General features: G+C 44.7%; 1 protein-coding gene across 4 annotated transcripts in view; it reads right to left on the reverse strand.

Moving 5' to 3' along the window:
• The window catches only part of FAM168B (family with sequence similarity 168 member B), a 43566-nt gene extending 27646 nt beyond the window's left edge, over positions 1-15920 (reverse strand). The window contains exons 1-2 of one of the 4 annotated variants that reach the window (XM_047772587.1): positions 15740-15920; positions 5876-5956 (exon numbers count right to left, since the gene is read on the reverse strand). In XM_047772587.1, the coding sequence (XP_047628543.1) occupies positions 5876-5945 (70 nt within the window). In that variant the 5' untranslated portion in view covers positions 5946-5956; positions 15740-15920. The other 3 variants (XM_047772584.1, XM_047772585.1, XM_047772586.1) reach the window with 3 other exon arrangements.
• Positions 15921-16199: the final 279 nt, after the last annotated feature.

Raw genomic sequence — 16199 nt, forward strand, 5'->3', positions numbered from 1 at the left:
AGACAAAAAAAATGAAAAATATTAAAAAGGATGCAAGAGACAGAGTGAAATGGCCAAATATACTTGCAAATGGAGCACCAGAAGACTAGAGAGAAAAAGTAGAAAAATACAATTCAAACTATTGCTTGAGGAAATCAAGAGAAAATTGAAAAATACATTTCAAGCTATTGCTTGAAGAAAGCAAGCCAGTCAAGCAGCTGTTAGCACTAAGCAAGATAAACACAAAAAAAATCACATGTGGAATTCCCATTGCAGTTCAGCAGGTTAAGAACCTGACTAGTGCCATGAGGACTCGAGTTCGATCCCTAGCCTCACTTAGAGGGCTAAGGATCTGGCATTGCCATGAGCTGTGGTGTAGGTCACAGACACAGCTCGGATCTGGCATTGCTGTGGCTGTGGTGTAGGCCAGCAGCTCCAACTCCAATCCAACCCCTAGCCTGGGAACTTCCATATGCCACAGGTGCCACCCTAAAAAGACCAAAAAAAAAAAAAGAACGGAAGAAAAATGACATCTGGTCCTTTCATAGTAAAAACAAAGATATTTTAAAAGCAGCAAGAGGGGGAGGGGAGTAGGAAAGGAATATACTAACGTCAAAGAAAAAATAATTCTGGAGTTCCCGTCATGGCGCAGTGGTTAACGAATCCAACTAGGAACCATGAGATTGCGGGTTCGATCCCTGGCCTTGCTCAGTGGGTTAAGGATCCGGCGTCGCCGTGAGCTGTGGTGTAGGTTGCAGACGCGGCCCGGATCCCAAGTTGCTGTGGCTCTAGCGTAGGCCAGTGGCTACAGCTCCAATTAGACCCCTAGCCTGGGAACCTCCATATGCCGCGAGAGCAGCCCAAGAAATGCCAAAAAGACAAAAAAAAAAAAGGAAAGAAAAAATAATTCTGACAGAACTGAAGACATTATATTGCAACAGAACAAAGGGTGGGAAAAAAAATGTATACATGTAAGTGTAACTTGGCCCCCATGCTGTACAGCGGAAAAATAAATAAATAATAATCTACTTATTATGGTCATGCCAAAAGTAGTTTACAAACAACATTGTACGTTTACCATTGTATGCTTACCATTGTATTGCATGTTTAATAATAAAAGATGTATTTTAAGAATATATAATAATAAATGATGTATTTTAAGAAAGAAGAAAAAAAGAAACTGAAGACAATATAATTACCTTTAAAGTGCTGAGAGAAAACAATTGCCAATTTAAAATTGTTATACTCATGGCAGCCAGCAAAAAAAGGTTCCCTAAAAGATATATCATCAAATCCCTGGAGCCTATAAATGTACCTTATTTGGGAAAAAGGTCTTTGTAGACATAAATTAAGGATCTTGAGATAAAATCATCATGGATTATGGGGGGGGGGGTAACTCAACACCAAGTGTCCACATAAGCAACACAGACAAGGAAAATGGTGTCACCATTCAGACAGAAGCTAGAGTGATGTGGCCACTAGGCTGTCCACACCAAGGAATGTTGAAAGTCACCAGAAACTTCAAGAGGCAAGACAAGCCTCCAGAGGATGTGAGGCCCTGCCAACACTTAGATTTTGGACTTCTAGCCCCCACAACTATCAGAAAATAAACTTCTGTGTGGTTTTTTTTTTTAGGACTGCACCTGCGGCATAAGGAAGTTTCCATGCAAGGAGTCAAATCAGAGCTGCAGCTGCTGGCCTACACCACAGCCACAGCAACGCCACATCCGAGCTGCATTTGCAACTTAAGCCACAGCTCATGGCAACGCTGGATCCTTAACCTACTGGCAAGACCAAGGATCAAACCTGCATCTTCATGGATACTAGTCGGATTCATTTCTGCCGAGGCATGACAGGAACTCCCAATTGCTGTGGTTTTTAAGCCAACAACTTTGTGGCAATTTGTTACAGCAGCCACAGAAATCCAATATACTCAGCAAAAATATGCTCCAAAAATGAAAGTAAAATTAAAACATTCCCACAAACAAAAACAAAATTCACTGCTAGCAAACATGTAGTAAAAAAGAAGGCAAGGAAAAGGAAGAAAGAAATTCACTGCTGGTGCAGGGGGTTAAGTTCTAGCATTGCCTCAGCTATGGCATAGGCTGCAACTGCAATACCAGTTCAATCCCTGGCCCAGGACCTTCTGGATGCTACAGGCCTAGCCAAAAAGAAAAAAAAAAAGAAAAAACTAAAAGTATTTGTCCTAGTAAAAGGAAAATGATCCCAAACATAAACACATAAATGTAGAAAGCAATAAAAATAATAAATTCAAGAGTTAACATAAGGCGTTCCCATCGTGGCTCAGTGGTTAACGAATCCGGTTAGGAACCATGAGGTTGCGGGTTCGATCCCTGGCCTCGCTCAGTGGGTTAAGGATCCAGTGTTGCCGTGAGCTGTGGTGTAGGTCGCAGACGCGGCTCAGATCCTGCGTTGCTGTGGCTCTGGCATAGGCCGGCGGCTACAGCTCCGATTAGACCCCTAGCCTGACCTCCATATGCCGTGAACGGCCCTAGAAAAGGCAAAAATACACACACACACACAAAAAGAGTTAATATAAAAAACGTTGACTGCACAAAATAAAAACTAATGTCAAGACATGGCAACAACACACAAAAGGAGGAAGGGGACAGAAAATATTTTAATCTTTAGAGTTATCACTAAAACAGTAAAAAGAATTTTTAAAAAGTTAACAGGAGGAAAAAGTTAATGAAAAAGATTTGGGTACTCCAAATGAAGAAAGTGAACAAAAATAACAGATGCTATCAATTAGAAAATAATAGTAAGATGGTACATATGAACCCAATTATAATCATCCCTCAATACCCTAGGGGGATTGGTTCCAGGACACAATACCCCAAATCTGAAGGGCTTACACATCAGTTATCATACTACAATTAAAAGATGAGGTTGTTAGGATGTGTTCCTTTTTTCCTATTAAATGTAAATTTTAGAAAGCTATGGACAAGCCTCTCCATTTGCTGCTAAGAGTATAAAATGGTCTAAAAGCACTTTTTTCCCTCATAATGTCTTGTTTGGTTTTTGGTTCTAAAGTTATGCTAGCCTTGAAATTCCATAGGTACATTAATTCCCTACGTTAAAACTCCCCCTCCTATTCAAAATACCTAGAGTTGTCTACTAGTTCCTGCACTGACCTCTTGCTAATCCAGAATTATGAAAGTCAAGAAGACTAAAATACCAAAACTAAGAGGCAAGATAGATATAAGGGAAAAAATAACGAGCAGCAGCTATAAAATTTTAAACAGCTGTAAAGTTAAAGATATTTTGTTTTAAACATAATTTTCAAAACAAAAACAAAACAAAACACCCTAAAGAAGTGCACAGGAGTTTCTGCTGTGCCCCAGTGGGTTAAGGATTCCACTGCAGCGGCTCAGGTTGCTGTGGAGGTGCAAGTTTAATCCTCAGCCAGGCACAGTGGGTTAAGGATCCAGCATTGAGCAATTGCAGCGCAGACTGCAGCTGCAGAGTCAATCCCTGACCCAGGAACTTCCATGTGCCGCAGGTCGGGGGGGGGGGGGGGTGCGGCCAGAGAACTGAGGAATGGTAGGCAACCAACGTTTCATTACATAGAACTCAGTATCACCAGGTTTTGCCTGTTTCCCCGTCTCAAGATCTATACAGAATTCTCATTAGCTACTTGGAACTGTTTTAACGAGTGTTAATGGGTCTTACCACTAAATTACCTTTTATCAATTCTGGAAAATCCTGTCACTCCTTCTCTTCCAGTCTGTCTTAGTCCTACTGGAGCTTTTAATTCTCCTCAAACCTCATCCTAACACCTCTATTTCCCCTTTTTTTTTTCCCGTCTTTTTAGGGAGGTTCCCAGGCTAGGAGTCATATCGGAGCTATAAAGGCTGGCCTACCTCACAGCCACAGCAACATCAGATCCAAGCCATGTCTGTGACCTACACCACAGCTAACAGCAATGTTGGATCCTTAACCCCCTGAGCAGGGCCAGGGATAGAACCTGCATCCTTATGGATGCTAGTCAAATTCGTTTCCACTGAGCTACGATGGGAAGTTTTTTTTTTAAAAAAAAAGAACCTCTATTTCTTAACCCGCTTTCCTTATGTTGCATTCTGCTCCTCTTTTTAGAAGTGTTTCACCTGCAATTTATATATTCATATATTATTTAATTGCCCTGCAGTATATGGAGTTTCCAGGCCAGGGATCAGATCTGAGCCATAGTCATGACCTAAGCCACAGCTGCAGCAATGCTGGATCCTTAACCCACTGAGCTGATTCAGGGATCCAAGCTGCATCCCAACTCTCCCAAGACACTGCCAATCCTGCTGCACCACAGTGGGAATTCCACCTGCAATTTAACTTGAATTTTGTTCAAACTTTTGTTTTCACTTAAGTTCCACTTGGTTCTTTCTGTTTTGATTCTTCTAAATCTTCAACCATTCTAAACATGTTTGTGTGATGTGGTTCCATCCCTGCCATCTATCATGATTGGTGACTCTGACATGGCTGGTCTGCTGTTTTATAACGATTTTGACTTATTAACAGACAGAACTTTGTGGGAAAGCCATGCAATTTGAAATGAGAACATCTGCCTCCACAGGAGTTCTGCATTTGCTGCTGTCAGATGCTCCAGGGGGTAATGCAGCTTAAAGACTATTTTTTATGGTAGTTCCTCAATTCACGGTCCCCCTTGGGAAGGACAAGTAATTCAGTGCAGAATCTTAGAAAAGATTTCTCTCTTCCCAGAACCCAAGCAAAGAGGAACTTCCCAGTGGAACCAGTGCATGGACTGTGTATCTCACACCTCTCCATGGAAGCGTCACCCCCTGGAGGAATCAGAGTGATGAGGGGTCCTACTCCAACTCCCAGTCTCACATGGCCTGAAGGCCTCATTTTCCGATTCCAAGAGGGTTGTTAGTACTCACAAATAACAAATGTCCCTAGGACAGGCTGGTCAGCTTAACAGCCAAATGCTCTGGTTTTTATGTCACTTTTTTGGGGGTGGGGGCTTTTTTAGAGCCACACCCACGGCACATGGAGGTTCCCAGGCTAGGGGTCTAATTGGAGCTACAGCCACAGCAATGTGGGATCTGAGCCATGTCAGCTGTGGTGCAGGCGGCAGACATGGCTCAGATCCTTAACCCACTGAGTGAGGCCAGGGATTGAACCTCCAATTTCATGGTTCCTAGTCAGATTCGTTTCTACTGCGCCACTACAGGTATTCCATATGTCACTTTCATATTTAGCTGAAGTCTCTTACTTTCTTGCAAGTTCAGTAAACTTTTTTGAAATGTTTTATTCCATTTTCCAGAGGGTTTAAGCTGCAGGGTTTTGAGATTATCTGTTTTACTACATTACCTAAACTCACAATTGTAATATTACAAATAATTACTCCTTTCGAGTACCAATTAAGACAACCATTTGTTATTTTTGTCCCCCAAATTTTGCATTACCCCCTCCATCACAGGCCATGTTTGACTAGCCGACCTTACTAGTCAAACCTCAGTAGACTCCCTCTAGATCAGGGTGCTGGTATGAAGAGAAAAGAAGCCCTTCAGGGCTTCCCTGCAGAGCCAGACGAAGACGCTCACAGCCAAGAGAGAGGCTGAGCACCACAAAGACCACAACGGCGAGAAGTGTGACCTGTGACCCACTCCAAGATGACACTGAGGAAGTGATGCCAAGCACAGGAGGTAGATACACTAGACCCTAGTCCCCACTATTGGAGCCACCACCAGATCAGGTTTTGACCAAAGCCAGTCCTAATGCTTGATTTTTCAATTCCATGAGGCTTTTCTCTTTCTTATCCAAGTCACTTAATCTGGGTTTGTCCATCAAAAGCATTTTTAGTGACATGGAAATTCACCACGTGTTCAAAGATAATGGAAACAAAATTTTACTTGCTTACCTGGATAACCAATTCCTTTGGCATTTGCATAGGGAACCCCAGAAGAACCCGGGCTATAAACAGGATTCATGATTCCAAGTACTAAAAAAGGAAAAGAAAGTGATTTAGCCAAGCACTTTAAATCTTTTTTCTTTTTTTTTTTTGGTCTTCTTAGGGCCTCACCGGCAGCATATGGAGGTTCCCAGGCTAGGGGTCTAATCAGAGCTACAGCTGCCAGCCTACACCAGAGCAACAGCAACACAGGATCCGAGCCACGTCTGTGACCTACACCACAGTTCACAACAATGCCAAATCCTTAACCCACTGAGCGAGGCTAGGGATTGAACCCGAAACCTCATGGTTCCTAGTCGGATTTGTTTCCACTGCACCACGACAGGAACTCCAAGCCAAGCACTTTTGATCTCAGGTTTTTATCCACCATCAGTCTCAAGAGAGTAGGTAGCTCTAGCCTATTATAAAACAAGGTATTTTATGCTTCTGCCAACCAACAGAGGACAGAAAAAGAATGCCACAGTCCTAACGGGTGCCCATCAGGACACTGTAAGCTTTCCTTTACAGCCCTCTTCAGTCCATCAGAAGCTAAGGAAAAAAGGTGTTCTCTGTGTCCCTGCTAAAACCAATGAAAGAATATCTATAAATAATCTCAATATCCTTATAACAAAGAACAGTTAAGTAAACCAGAGCTATTCTTTTTTTCTTTCTTTTTTTTCTTTTTAGAGCCACACCTGTGGCATATGGAAGTTCCCAGGCTAGAGGTCAAACTGACCTACCACCCTACACCACAGCCACATGGGATCTGAGCCACATCTGTGACATATACCATATCCTGCAGCAACACCGCATCCTTAACCCACTGAGCAGGGCCAGGGATCAAACCTGCATTCTATGGATACTAGTTAGGTACTTAACCTGCTGAGCCACAATGGGAACTCTGAAACCAGATCTATCCAGAGCATGAAATACCATGCAGCTGCTTTTTAAAAAGTGTTTAGGAGTTCCCCTGTGGCACAGCAGGTTAAGGATCCAGGGTTGCCTTTGCAACAGCTCCAGTCACTGCTGTGGTGTGCGTTCAACCCTGGCCTGGGAACTTCTGCATGTCCCAGGAGTGGCCAAAACAAACAAAAAATGTTTAAAAACACAGAATGATATAAGGTTAAGGGGGGGAAGGGGGACAAAACTACATTATGCAGGATGATCCCAAATTTGCACCTACACGTACACGCACTTGCACCTCCAGCACAAACAGAAAAAAGTCTGGGAGGAAATTACAATATGAATAGGTGATTGTCTTTATTTTTTTTTTTGTCTTTTGTCTCTTTTTGTTGTTGTTGTTGCTATTTCTTGGGCTGCTCCCGCGGCATATGGAGGTTCCCAGGCTAGGGGTCTAATCGGAGCTGTAGCCACCGGTCTACACCAGAGCCACAGCGACGCGGGATCCGAGCCGCGTCTGCAACCTACACCACAGCTCACGGCAACGCCGGATCGTTAACCCACTGAGCAAGGGCAGGGACCAAACCCGCAACCTCATGGTTCCTAGTCGGATTCGTTAACCACTGCGCCATGACGGGAACTCCAGGTGATTGTCTTTAAATGGGGTAGTTCAGTACTCTTTTGGCACCTTATCGCTGAAATAATGTTTACTAAACATATGTATATTTCTTAAAAAAGACAAATCAACTACAGCCCAGCAACTCTATTAACTCATTCAATGTTCTATAATTCACAATCTTTTTTTCCTGGAAAGTTCAAGAACTTGAACAGATACAATCATGATTTTATCCCTTCCTCTGAATTTATCACCCAATGTATTCTTAAAGGATGAGCTTCATTAAGACTATTTAGTACTCTTTATCTAGCAGGTCAGCCACTGCTATATGTGGTAGTAAGAATTAAGGGGATGGGAGTTTCCGGCATGGTGCAGCAGAAACAAATCTGACTAGGAACCATGAGGTTGCAGGTTCAATCCCTGGCCTTGCTCAGTGAGTTCAGGATCTGGCATTGCCATGAGCTGTGGTGTAGGTGGCAGACGTGGCTCAGATCCCACGTTGCTATGGCTGTGGCGTAGGGCAGCCACTGTAGCTCTGATTAGACCCCTAGCCTGGGAACCGCCACATGCTGTGGGTACAGCCCTAAAAAGCAAAAAACAAAAAAATAAGAATTAAGGGGATCTTTTTTTTTGGCCACGGCCACAGCACATGGAAATTCCCACAGATCAAATCATACCCTTACCACAGCAGCAACTCAAACCACTGCAGTGATAACACCAGATCCCTAACCTACTGTGCCACAAGATAGCTCCTAGGAGATCGTAAATCCAAAAATAAAAATGGGGGAATTACCATTGTGGCACAGCTGAAAGGAACCTGACTAGGAACCGTGAGGACACAGTTTCAATCCCTGGCCTCCCTCAAGGGGTTAAGGATCCAGCGTGGCCGTGAGCTGTGGTGTAGTTGCAGACATGGCTTGAATCAAGCATTGCTGTGGCTGTGGCATAGGCTGGCAGGTATAGCTCCAATTAGACCCCTAGCCTGGGAACCTCCATATGCTGTGGGTGTGGCACTAAAAGGCAAAAACAAACAAACAAACAAAGAATGGGGAGTTCCTCCTGTGGCTCAGGCCACTGTAGAGGCACGGGGTTCAATACCCAGCCTGGCCCAGTGAGTTAAAGGATACATCACTGCCAAGGCTGCGTGCAGAGGTGATAAATAAATAATTAAAAAATAAAGATAAAAACAGCAATGGAAGAGGGGGCAGGTATATAGGAACTCTGCACTTTCTGCTCAATTTTGCTGTAAACTAAAACTAAACAAGCTAAAACTGCTCTAAAAATAGTTTACTTTTTATTCATTTTTATTTTTTATTTGTCTTTTGTCTTTTTAGGGCCGCATCTGCAGCATATAGAAGTTCTCAGGCTAGGGGTCTAATCGGAGCTACAGCGGCTGCCCTACGCCACAGCCACAGCAACGTGGGATCTGAGCTGCGTCTGAGACCTACACCACAGCTCACGGCAATGCTGGGTCCTTAACCCACTTGAACAAGAACAGGGATCAAACCCAAAACCTCATGGTTCCTAGTTGGATTCATTTCCGCTGCACCACAAGAGGAACTCCAAACAATTTATTTTAAAAGAAAAATAGGGGTTCCTATCATGGCTCAGCAGTTAACGAACCCGACTAGTATCCACGCAGACATGAGTTTGATCCCTAGCCTTGCTCAAGTGAGTTAAGCATCCAGCATTGCCATGAGCTGTGGGGTAGGTCACAGACATGGCTCAGATCTGGTGTGGCTGTGGCTGTGGCTGTGGCATAGACCCTCAGCTACAGCTCTGATTTGACCCCTAGCCTGGGACCCTCCATATGCCTCGGGTGTAGCCCTTAAAAAACAAAAAAGATAAAAGAAAAATAAAAACATAAACTGTACGTGAATTTGCTCTAGTGTCCACCTTCCCCACCACCTCCTTGGCTAGAACGCAGCCCCATGTAGGCAGGGAACTGGAACTTAGTCCTATTTGCAGTACTTCCAGCACCAGTAACAATGTCTGACACACAATGAAGTGCAACTACTTGCTGACTTTCTAAAAAACACATGCACCTTGGAGTTCCTGTTGTGGCACAGCGGAAACAAATCCAACTAGGTACCATGAGGTTACAGATTCGTTCCTTGACCCTGCTCAGTGACTTAGGGATCTGGCATTGCCGTGAGCTGTGGTGTAGGTTGCAGACGCAGATTGGATCTGGTGTTGCTGTAGCTGTGATGAGGCCTTCGGCTACAGCTCTGATTCGACCCCTAGCCTGGGAACCTCCATATGCCGCCAGTGTGGCCCTACAAAGCAAAAAAATAAATAAATAAATAAAAAACACACACACCTCAAAACACTCTAGGTATCAAATTCCATTACAAAGACAAAATACAAAAACAAACCATATCAAATTTTTAGCTCACCTCACTCAAAATATTCACAACCAAAGAGTTCAGTACACACAACTATAGTCAGTCAAGTTCTTAGCCTTTGTAACACGTTCTAATTGAAATTAGAAATAAATTGGGGTATCACTGATGCGGACATTCATTACTTAACTAATTTTTTTAACTTCCATACCAAAAGGCAGATGACAAACTGCCATGACATCCACAACTACGGCTAAGAGAGAGGTCTAGATCAGTGCTATCCAACAGTACCTTCTATGGAGAGGAAGATGTTCTCCATCTGGGCTATCCAGTGTGGCATCTATTAGCTACAAGTAACTACTGAGCACCTGGCAAATGGGGCTAGTGTAGAATCCGGGGGTTTTTTAGTTTTATTCAACTTCAATCTAAATTTAAATAGTGGCTCAGTGGTTAACGAATTCAACCAGGAACCATGAGGTTGCGGGTTCTATCCCTGGCCTCGCTCAGTGGGTTAAGGACCCAGCATTGCCATGACCTGTGGTGTAGGTCACAGTAGCAGCTTGGACCCTGCATTGCTGTGGCTCTGGCGTATACTGGCAGCTGTAGCTCGGATTAGACCCCTAGCCTGGGAACTTCCAAATGCCGAGGGTGGGACCCAGAAAAGACAAAAATAATAATAACAATGATAAATTTAAATAGTCACACATAGCTAGAGTGACAATGGACAATGGAGATCTACAGAACAGTCTAGAAAGAAACACGGATAGGAAGGCATTTAAAGAAGACAAGAGAACTGACTGTGTATTTTACACCACAGTTTAAGAATAAATAGTTGGAAGTTCCTGCCATGGTACAATACGTTAAGAATCTTGACTGCATGGAGTTCCCGTCATGGCGCAGTGGTTAACGAATCCGACTAGGAACCATGAGGTTGCGGGTTCGGTCCCTGCCCTTGCTCAGTGGGTTAACGATCCGGCGTTGCCGTGAGCTGTGGTGTAGGTTGCAGACGAGGCTCGGATCCCGCGTTGCTGTGGCTCTGGCGTAGGCCGGTGGCTACAGCTCCGATTCGACCCCTAGCCTGGGAACCTCCATATGCCGCAGGAGCGGCCCAAAGAAATAGCAAAAAGACAAAAAAAAAAAAAGAATATTGACTGCAACAGTCTGAGTCACTGTGGAGGTGTGGGTTCAATCCCTGGCATAGCACAGTGGGTCGCAGCTGCAGCTTGGATTTATCCCTGGCCTGGGATCTTCCATACGCCTTGGGTTTGGTCATTAAAAAATAAAATAAACAAGTTAGGAACTGGCAATTCCTATTACTCTGACCATTAAGCCATTCTGGGAGGATTTACAACATTAGGATCGTGGAGGTCTTCACATATTTCATCTAATTCTCTGGTTTGACTATCATCTCTAGAGAAGTGAATACCTCCTAAAACTCTATTTCTCTATTCTGTGCCAAGATCTAACTTCATTTTCTTAATTAAATTCAAGATAAGTAAAGCACTGTGCAAAAGCCGTAGAGTAAAAAAGCAAGTCACATTCCTTGTTCTGAGTATACAATCTTTTCTAGTGCTGTCCATAGAACTTCCTGTGAAGATGGAAATGTATGTCTGCTCTGTCCCCATACAGTTGTCACTGAACATTTGAAATACGGGTACGACCAAAGAACTGCATTTTAATTTAACTTTAATTGAACAGCCACATGCAGGTGATGGCTATAGTACTGGACAATGCAGGCCTATAAGACAAAAGACATAAATAAGGGAGATCCTCACTGTGACTCAGAGGTAACTAACCCGACTAGTATCCATGAGGATGTGGGTTCAATCCCTGTCCTCACTCAGTGGGTTAAGGATCTGGCACTGCCATGAGCTACAGTTTAGGTTGCAGATGCGGGCTTTCCTATGGCTGTGGTGTAGGCTGGCAGCTATAGCTCCTATTTGACCCCTAGCCTGGGAACTTCCATATGCCACAGGTAGGGCCCTAAAAAGCAAAAAAGAAAAAAAAAAAAAGACTAAAAAAGAGAACAAATGTCTAATAAAAAAAATGCAGGACTCTTCATAGCAATAAATGTGTAGTTGAGACATTTATTTAGAATATAATTCAAAACTCATCTATTTATTGATTAGAGGATATGAAAGCTGAACCCACCGACCACTCAACCATACCACTTACTATGTACATCCTCGTATGATGGAATTCCTCTACATCATCTGAGGTGTCCTGCTACCAAAACACTAAACTCTGAGTCCAATGGAGCCTATGCATCTAACTCCTGGGTTACAGGAAAAGGCAGGAGTTGGAGGAATATGCTGAATACCATGAAGCAACCAGGCAAACCCAAAAGGAGGGGTGTTCTAGAGGACAAGGGATAAGTCGATGGTCTGTAAAAAGGTGGAGAGTGCAGAGAAGGACAGTTCTAGACTAAGAGAGATTTAGACATGAAGGCCATAGTAAGCTTTTATTTGGATCCTGATTTAGATGGAAAAACTGTAAAAAGGTATTTTAAGGATTTGGGGTTACAAATAAATACATACTAGGTATCAAATGGCATTAAACTGTTAATACTGTTATGTATGATAATACCATTTTGGTTATATAAAGATGCATCGATTTTTAGAAGTACTGTTTTAAACTATGTAAGGGTAGGATTTCCCTGTGGCACAGCAGGTTAAGCACCTGGCACTGTCACTGCAGTGGTGAGGGTTGCTGCTGTGGCAAGGGTTCAATCCCTGGCCTGGGAACTCCATGCCACAAGCGAAAACAAAAACAAAAACAAAAAAATAGACTATTTAAGGATAAAAATGACATAGGTTTGTAATTCAAAGTATTTTTACAAAAGGAATTAGGAAGTTGAGTATATGGCTCTATATTTTGTATCTTACACTTTTTTTGGGGGGGGGTATCTTTTTTTTTAGGGCCGCACCTGAGGCATATGGAGGTTCCCAGGCTAGGGGTCGAACTGGAGCTGTAGCTGCTGGCCTATGCCACAGCCACAGCAACTCGGGATCTGAGCCACATCTGCGACCTACACCACAGCTCACAGCAACGCCAGATCCTTAACCCACTGAGCAAGGCCAGGGATCAAACCCAAAACCTCATGGTTCCTAGGTGGATTTGTTAACCACTGAGCCACAATGGGAACACCATCTTACACTTTTTAAATAAGAGAAAAAACCCACCATCTCTCTGCCTCAAATTCTAGTGCCACTAGCCATTCAGAAACCACCAATTTCCCAGTCTGATATGGTGTAGGCCAAGGATCCCAATTCCAAGGCTAGATCCAGAGGCCATTACTTTTTTTTTTTAAGTTTCTCATTTGTAATGACTCAAATGTCAGAATTCCTATGGGTGGTCTAAGACTTGCAGCAAAATAAATAAATCCCAGATTTACCTTTAAAAAAAATGACAGCAAAAATTTCTCAATTTGACAATTCAATAATAATCAGAAAGTATATTTAAGACTAAAAATATACACTGACCTAAACAAGGTTCCCTCAAAAACCTGTAATTCCAAAATTTTAAAGGCCTTGTATGTTAATATTTCGTATCAACAAAACAAATGTCAAGGAGCTTAAACTCTCTCTCTCAGACAGCAATGTACAAGATAAACTCTCTTTAGCATAATCAACACAGGAAATTCTCAGTAACATCTGATAACACCAGGAAGAGTATACATGGAGCTCCTGCTGTGGCGAAATGGTTGCAGAGTCTTGGGAGCCCTGGAACACAGGTTCAATCCCTGGCCTGACACAGTGGATTAAGGATCTGGCGTTGCCACAGTTGCAGATTAGCTGGCAACTTCAACTCGGATCTGATCCCTGGCCCAGGAACTCCATCTGCTGAGGGGCAGCCATAAATAAATAAGTAAATAAAGTATATAGGAGTTCCCATCGTGGCGCAGTGGTTAACGAATCCGACTAGGAACCATGAGGTTGCGGGTTCGGTCCCTGCCCTTGCTCAGTGGGTTAAGGATCCTGTGTTGCCGTGAGCTGTGGTGTAGGTTGCAGATGCGGCTCGGATCCCGCGTTGCTGTGGCTCTGGCGTAGGCCGGTGGCTACAGCTCCGATTAGACCCCTAGCCTGGGAACCTCCACGGGAGCGGCCCAAGAAATAGCAACAACAACAACAACAAAAAAGACAAAAAGACAAAAAAAAAAGAAAATATATAATTGGAGTTCCTCAGTGGCTCAGAGTGTTAAGGATCCTGTGTTGTCACTGCTGTGGCATGGGTTCAATCTCCTGCCCGGAGAACTTTAGTATGCCACAAGCCCAGACAAAACATAAAAACAAAAATTCTCAATTCCCCCCTCTCAAGGTCTGCAATATATTGGGAGAAATTCATGTAATTCTGCACAGAACTGGAAAGACTTCAAAGATATAGACATTAGGAAGAATACAGATGCAAGAAAAGTAACCATAACTCTATTACACCAGTATACTGTTTTAAAACTGCTCAACTGATCCAGGAAAAGAAGTTGCTCACCTAAGACAAGTTTGGGAGAAAAAATTTCCCTTTAAACTACAAAACAAATAAAAAGCTAAAATAGCACTCTTTAAATGCACTTAAGTTTTTTTAAAAAGTCAGTCCTCTACCTCTGTGGCATTGCTCTACTTGTTTCCCCGCTGTTTGAAAATTAAAATAATTTTGACATTACAGTTCTGTCTAACCTTACAAGAGAAGTGAGTTGAATGGCAGCTGTAGAGCAGAATACTAACTAAAAATCCTAACAAATATGTCAGGGCCTGATAAGAAGGCAGAGACAGCAACAGCAGCAGATGCAGACGGCGCTTCCTCCTCCTCCTACTGGGATGCAGGCTGCCTTCCACACACAGGGCCCAATCCTTCCACTATCCAAAGGGCAGGAGGCAGGAAAAGGGGATGCTACCTGCTTGGCATTTCTAGTGACTGCTTCACAACCAACAGCCATAAGAGCTTAGAGGAGGCCTGCTGTCGCCAACCCTTCAAGTCTGCGGGGACATCCACCAGACCTTCCCTTCCATTTTGGTCACAGACACGACTAAACCAAAGTAATTCTGCAAACACTCGTACTAGAGCAAGCCTGCTTCGTAGAGCTTAAAAAAAAAATCTTCACCGTGTGCACAAGACCTTCAACGTTAGAAAATTAACCTTTTATTGTTCAACTGTTCGCTGGCAAAGCAAAAATAAGTATCTTTACTCACCGAAGGGGAAAAACGCGTGCTTTCTAGAGTTGGCAAGTTTTTCCATATAATGTTTTGAGAAAATAATCTAAAATTACACAAGGACGACTTGAGAATTGGAGTGGAAACTAGACAAATCTTATCATTTCAAAAAAAAAATTGTCTTGCACGGTAAAACACTCCAAATACCTTTATGTATGACTTCAATGAAACATTAACTCATACAACCCATTAGATGCATTCTTACATACACTGTAAAAGAGAAAAACCCTGCGGACACTTTGTAAAGGCGCACCTCTCGCCCAAAGTTAACCCAGACTGGGCCACGATTCGTCCTTTCTGACGAAAACATTGAAAGTCTTTCAAGTTAAGGTTTTGCCAGGCATCGGAATAATATTTACTTTGTGGGTAAACAGAGTGAAGAGTTTACACACTGGAAACGATTAAAATCGTAAGAACCCTAAACCCTAAGTTACAGAAACACCACTCCACTGCTTCCCCATTTTTTCGCACGTTTTTCTGATCTCATCACCCAAACCTTAAAAGGGCCCAGACAACATTCTCATGCAACGAGTGCCCCTCTCACCGGTCCCCGCGCAGAGTCCCCGCCGCCCCTGCCGCACCTGCCCGCGCGCCAGGCCGCCCAGCTCCGCCTCCCTCGGGCCCCGCCGGCCCGCCGAGCCCCGCGGGACAAAGCACCGCCGCGGGCCCGACCTTGGCACCGCCCAGGTCGGCAGCACAAAGCGCCGCACTTCCGGCCGCGCACGCCGCCGCGGAGCCCCCCACCCGCCCCGCCCGCCCCGCCCGCACTCACCGCACCGCGACAGCGGCCTGGGCCTCGGTGACCAGCGCTCGCCCACCCGGAGCGGGCTCCGCGGTGTGGCTCGACGACGGGCGCGCTCCGCGGAAGCCTATTCCGATGCGGGGCTGAGCCGCGAAGCCCCGGTCGCCGTCGCCGCCGCCGCCGGCTCACCGGCCCGCGCTCCCGATTGCCCGGCTCGGCCCGGCCCGCCTCTCCGCAGCCCGCGCTCCCCGCCAACCGTGCGCAGCCGCCGAACTCCGACCTCACTTCCGCCTGGAGCGCGCCGTGCCGGGGGCGCGCCGGCACGTGACCCGACGGCGCCTTCCGGACTCGGGGCGGCGTGCGCGCTCCCGCCGGCAGCCGAGAGGCACCCGGATGCGGAGTCAGCGGGGGGCTGCGGGTTCCAGGCGTCCGGCTTGTGCAGGGCCGAGGGCTCGAGAGGTCACCGCGCCTGGGGACTGTCTCTGTTGAC

Source organism: Phacochoerus africanus, chromosome 3, assembly GCF_016906955.1.
Source record: "Phacochoerus africanus isolate WHEZ1 chromosome 3, ROS_Pafr_v1, whole genome shotgun sequence".
Taxonomy (NCBI): Eukaryota; Metazoa; Chordata; class Mammalia; order Artiodactyla; family Suidae; genus Phacochoerus; species Phacochoerus africanus.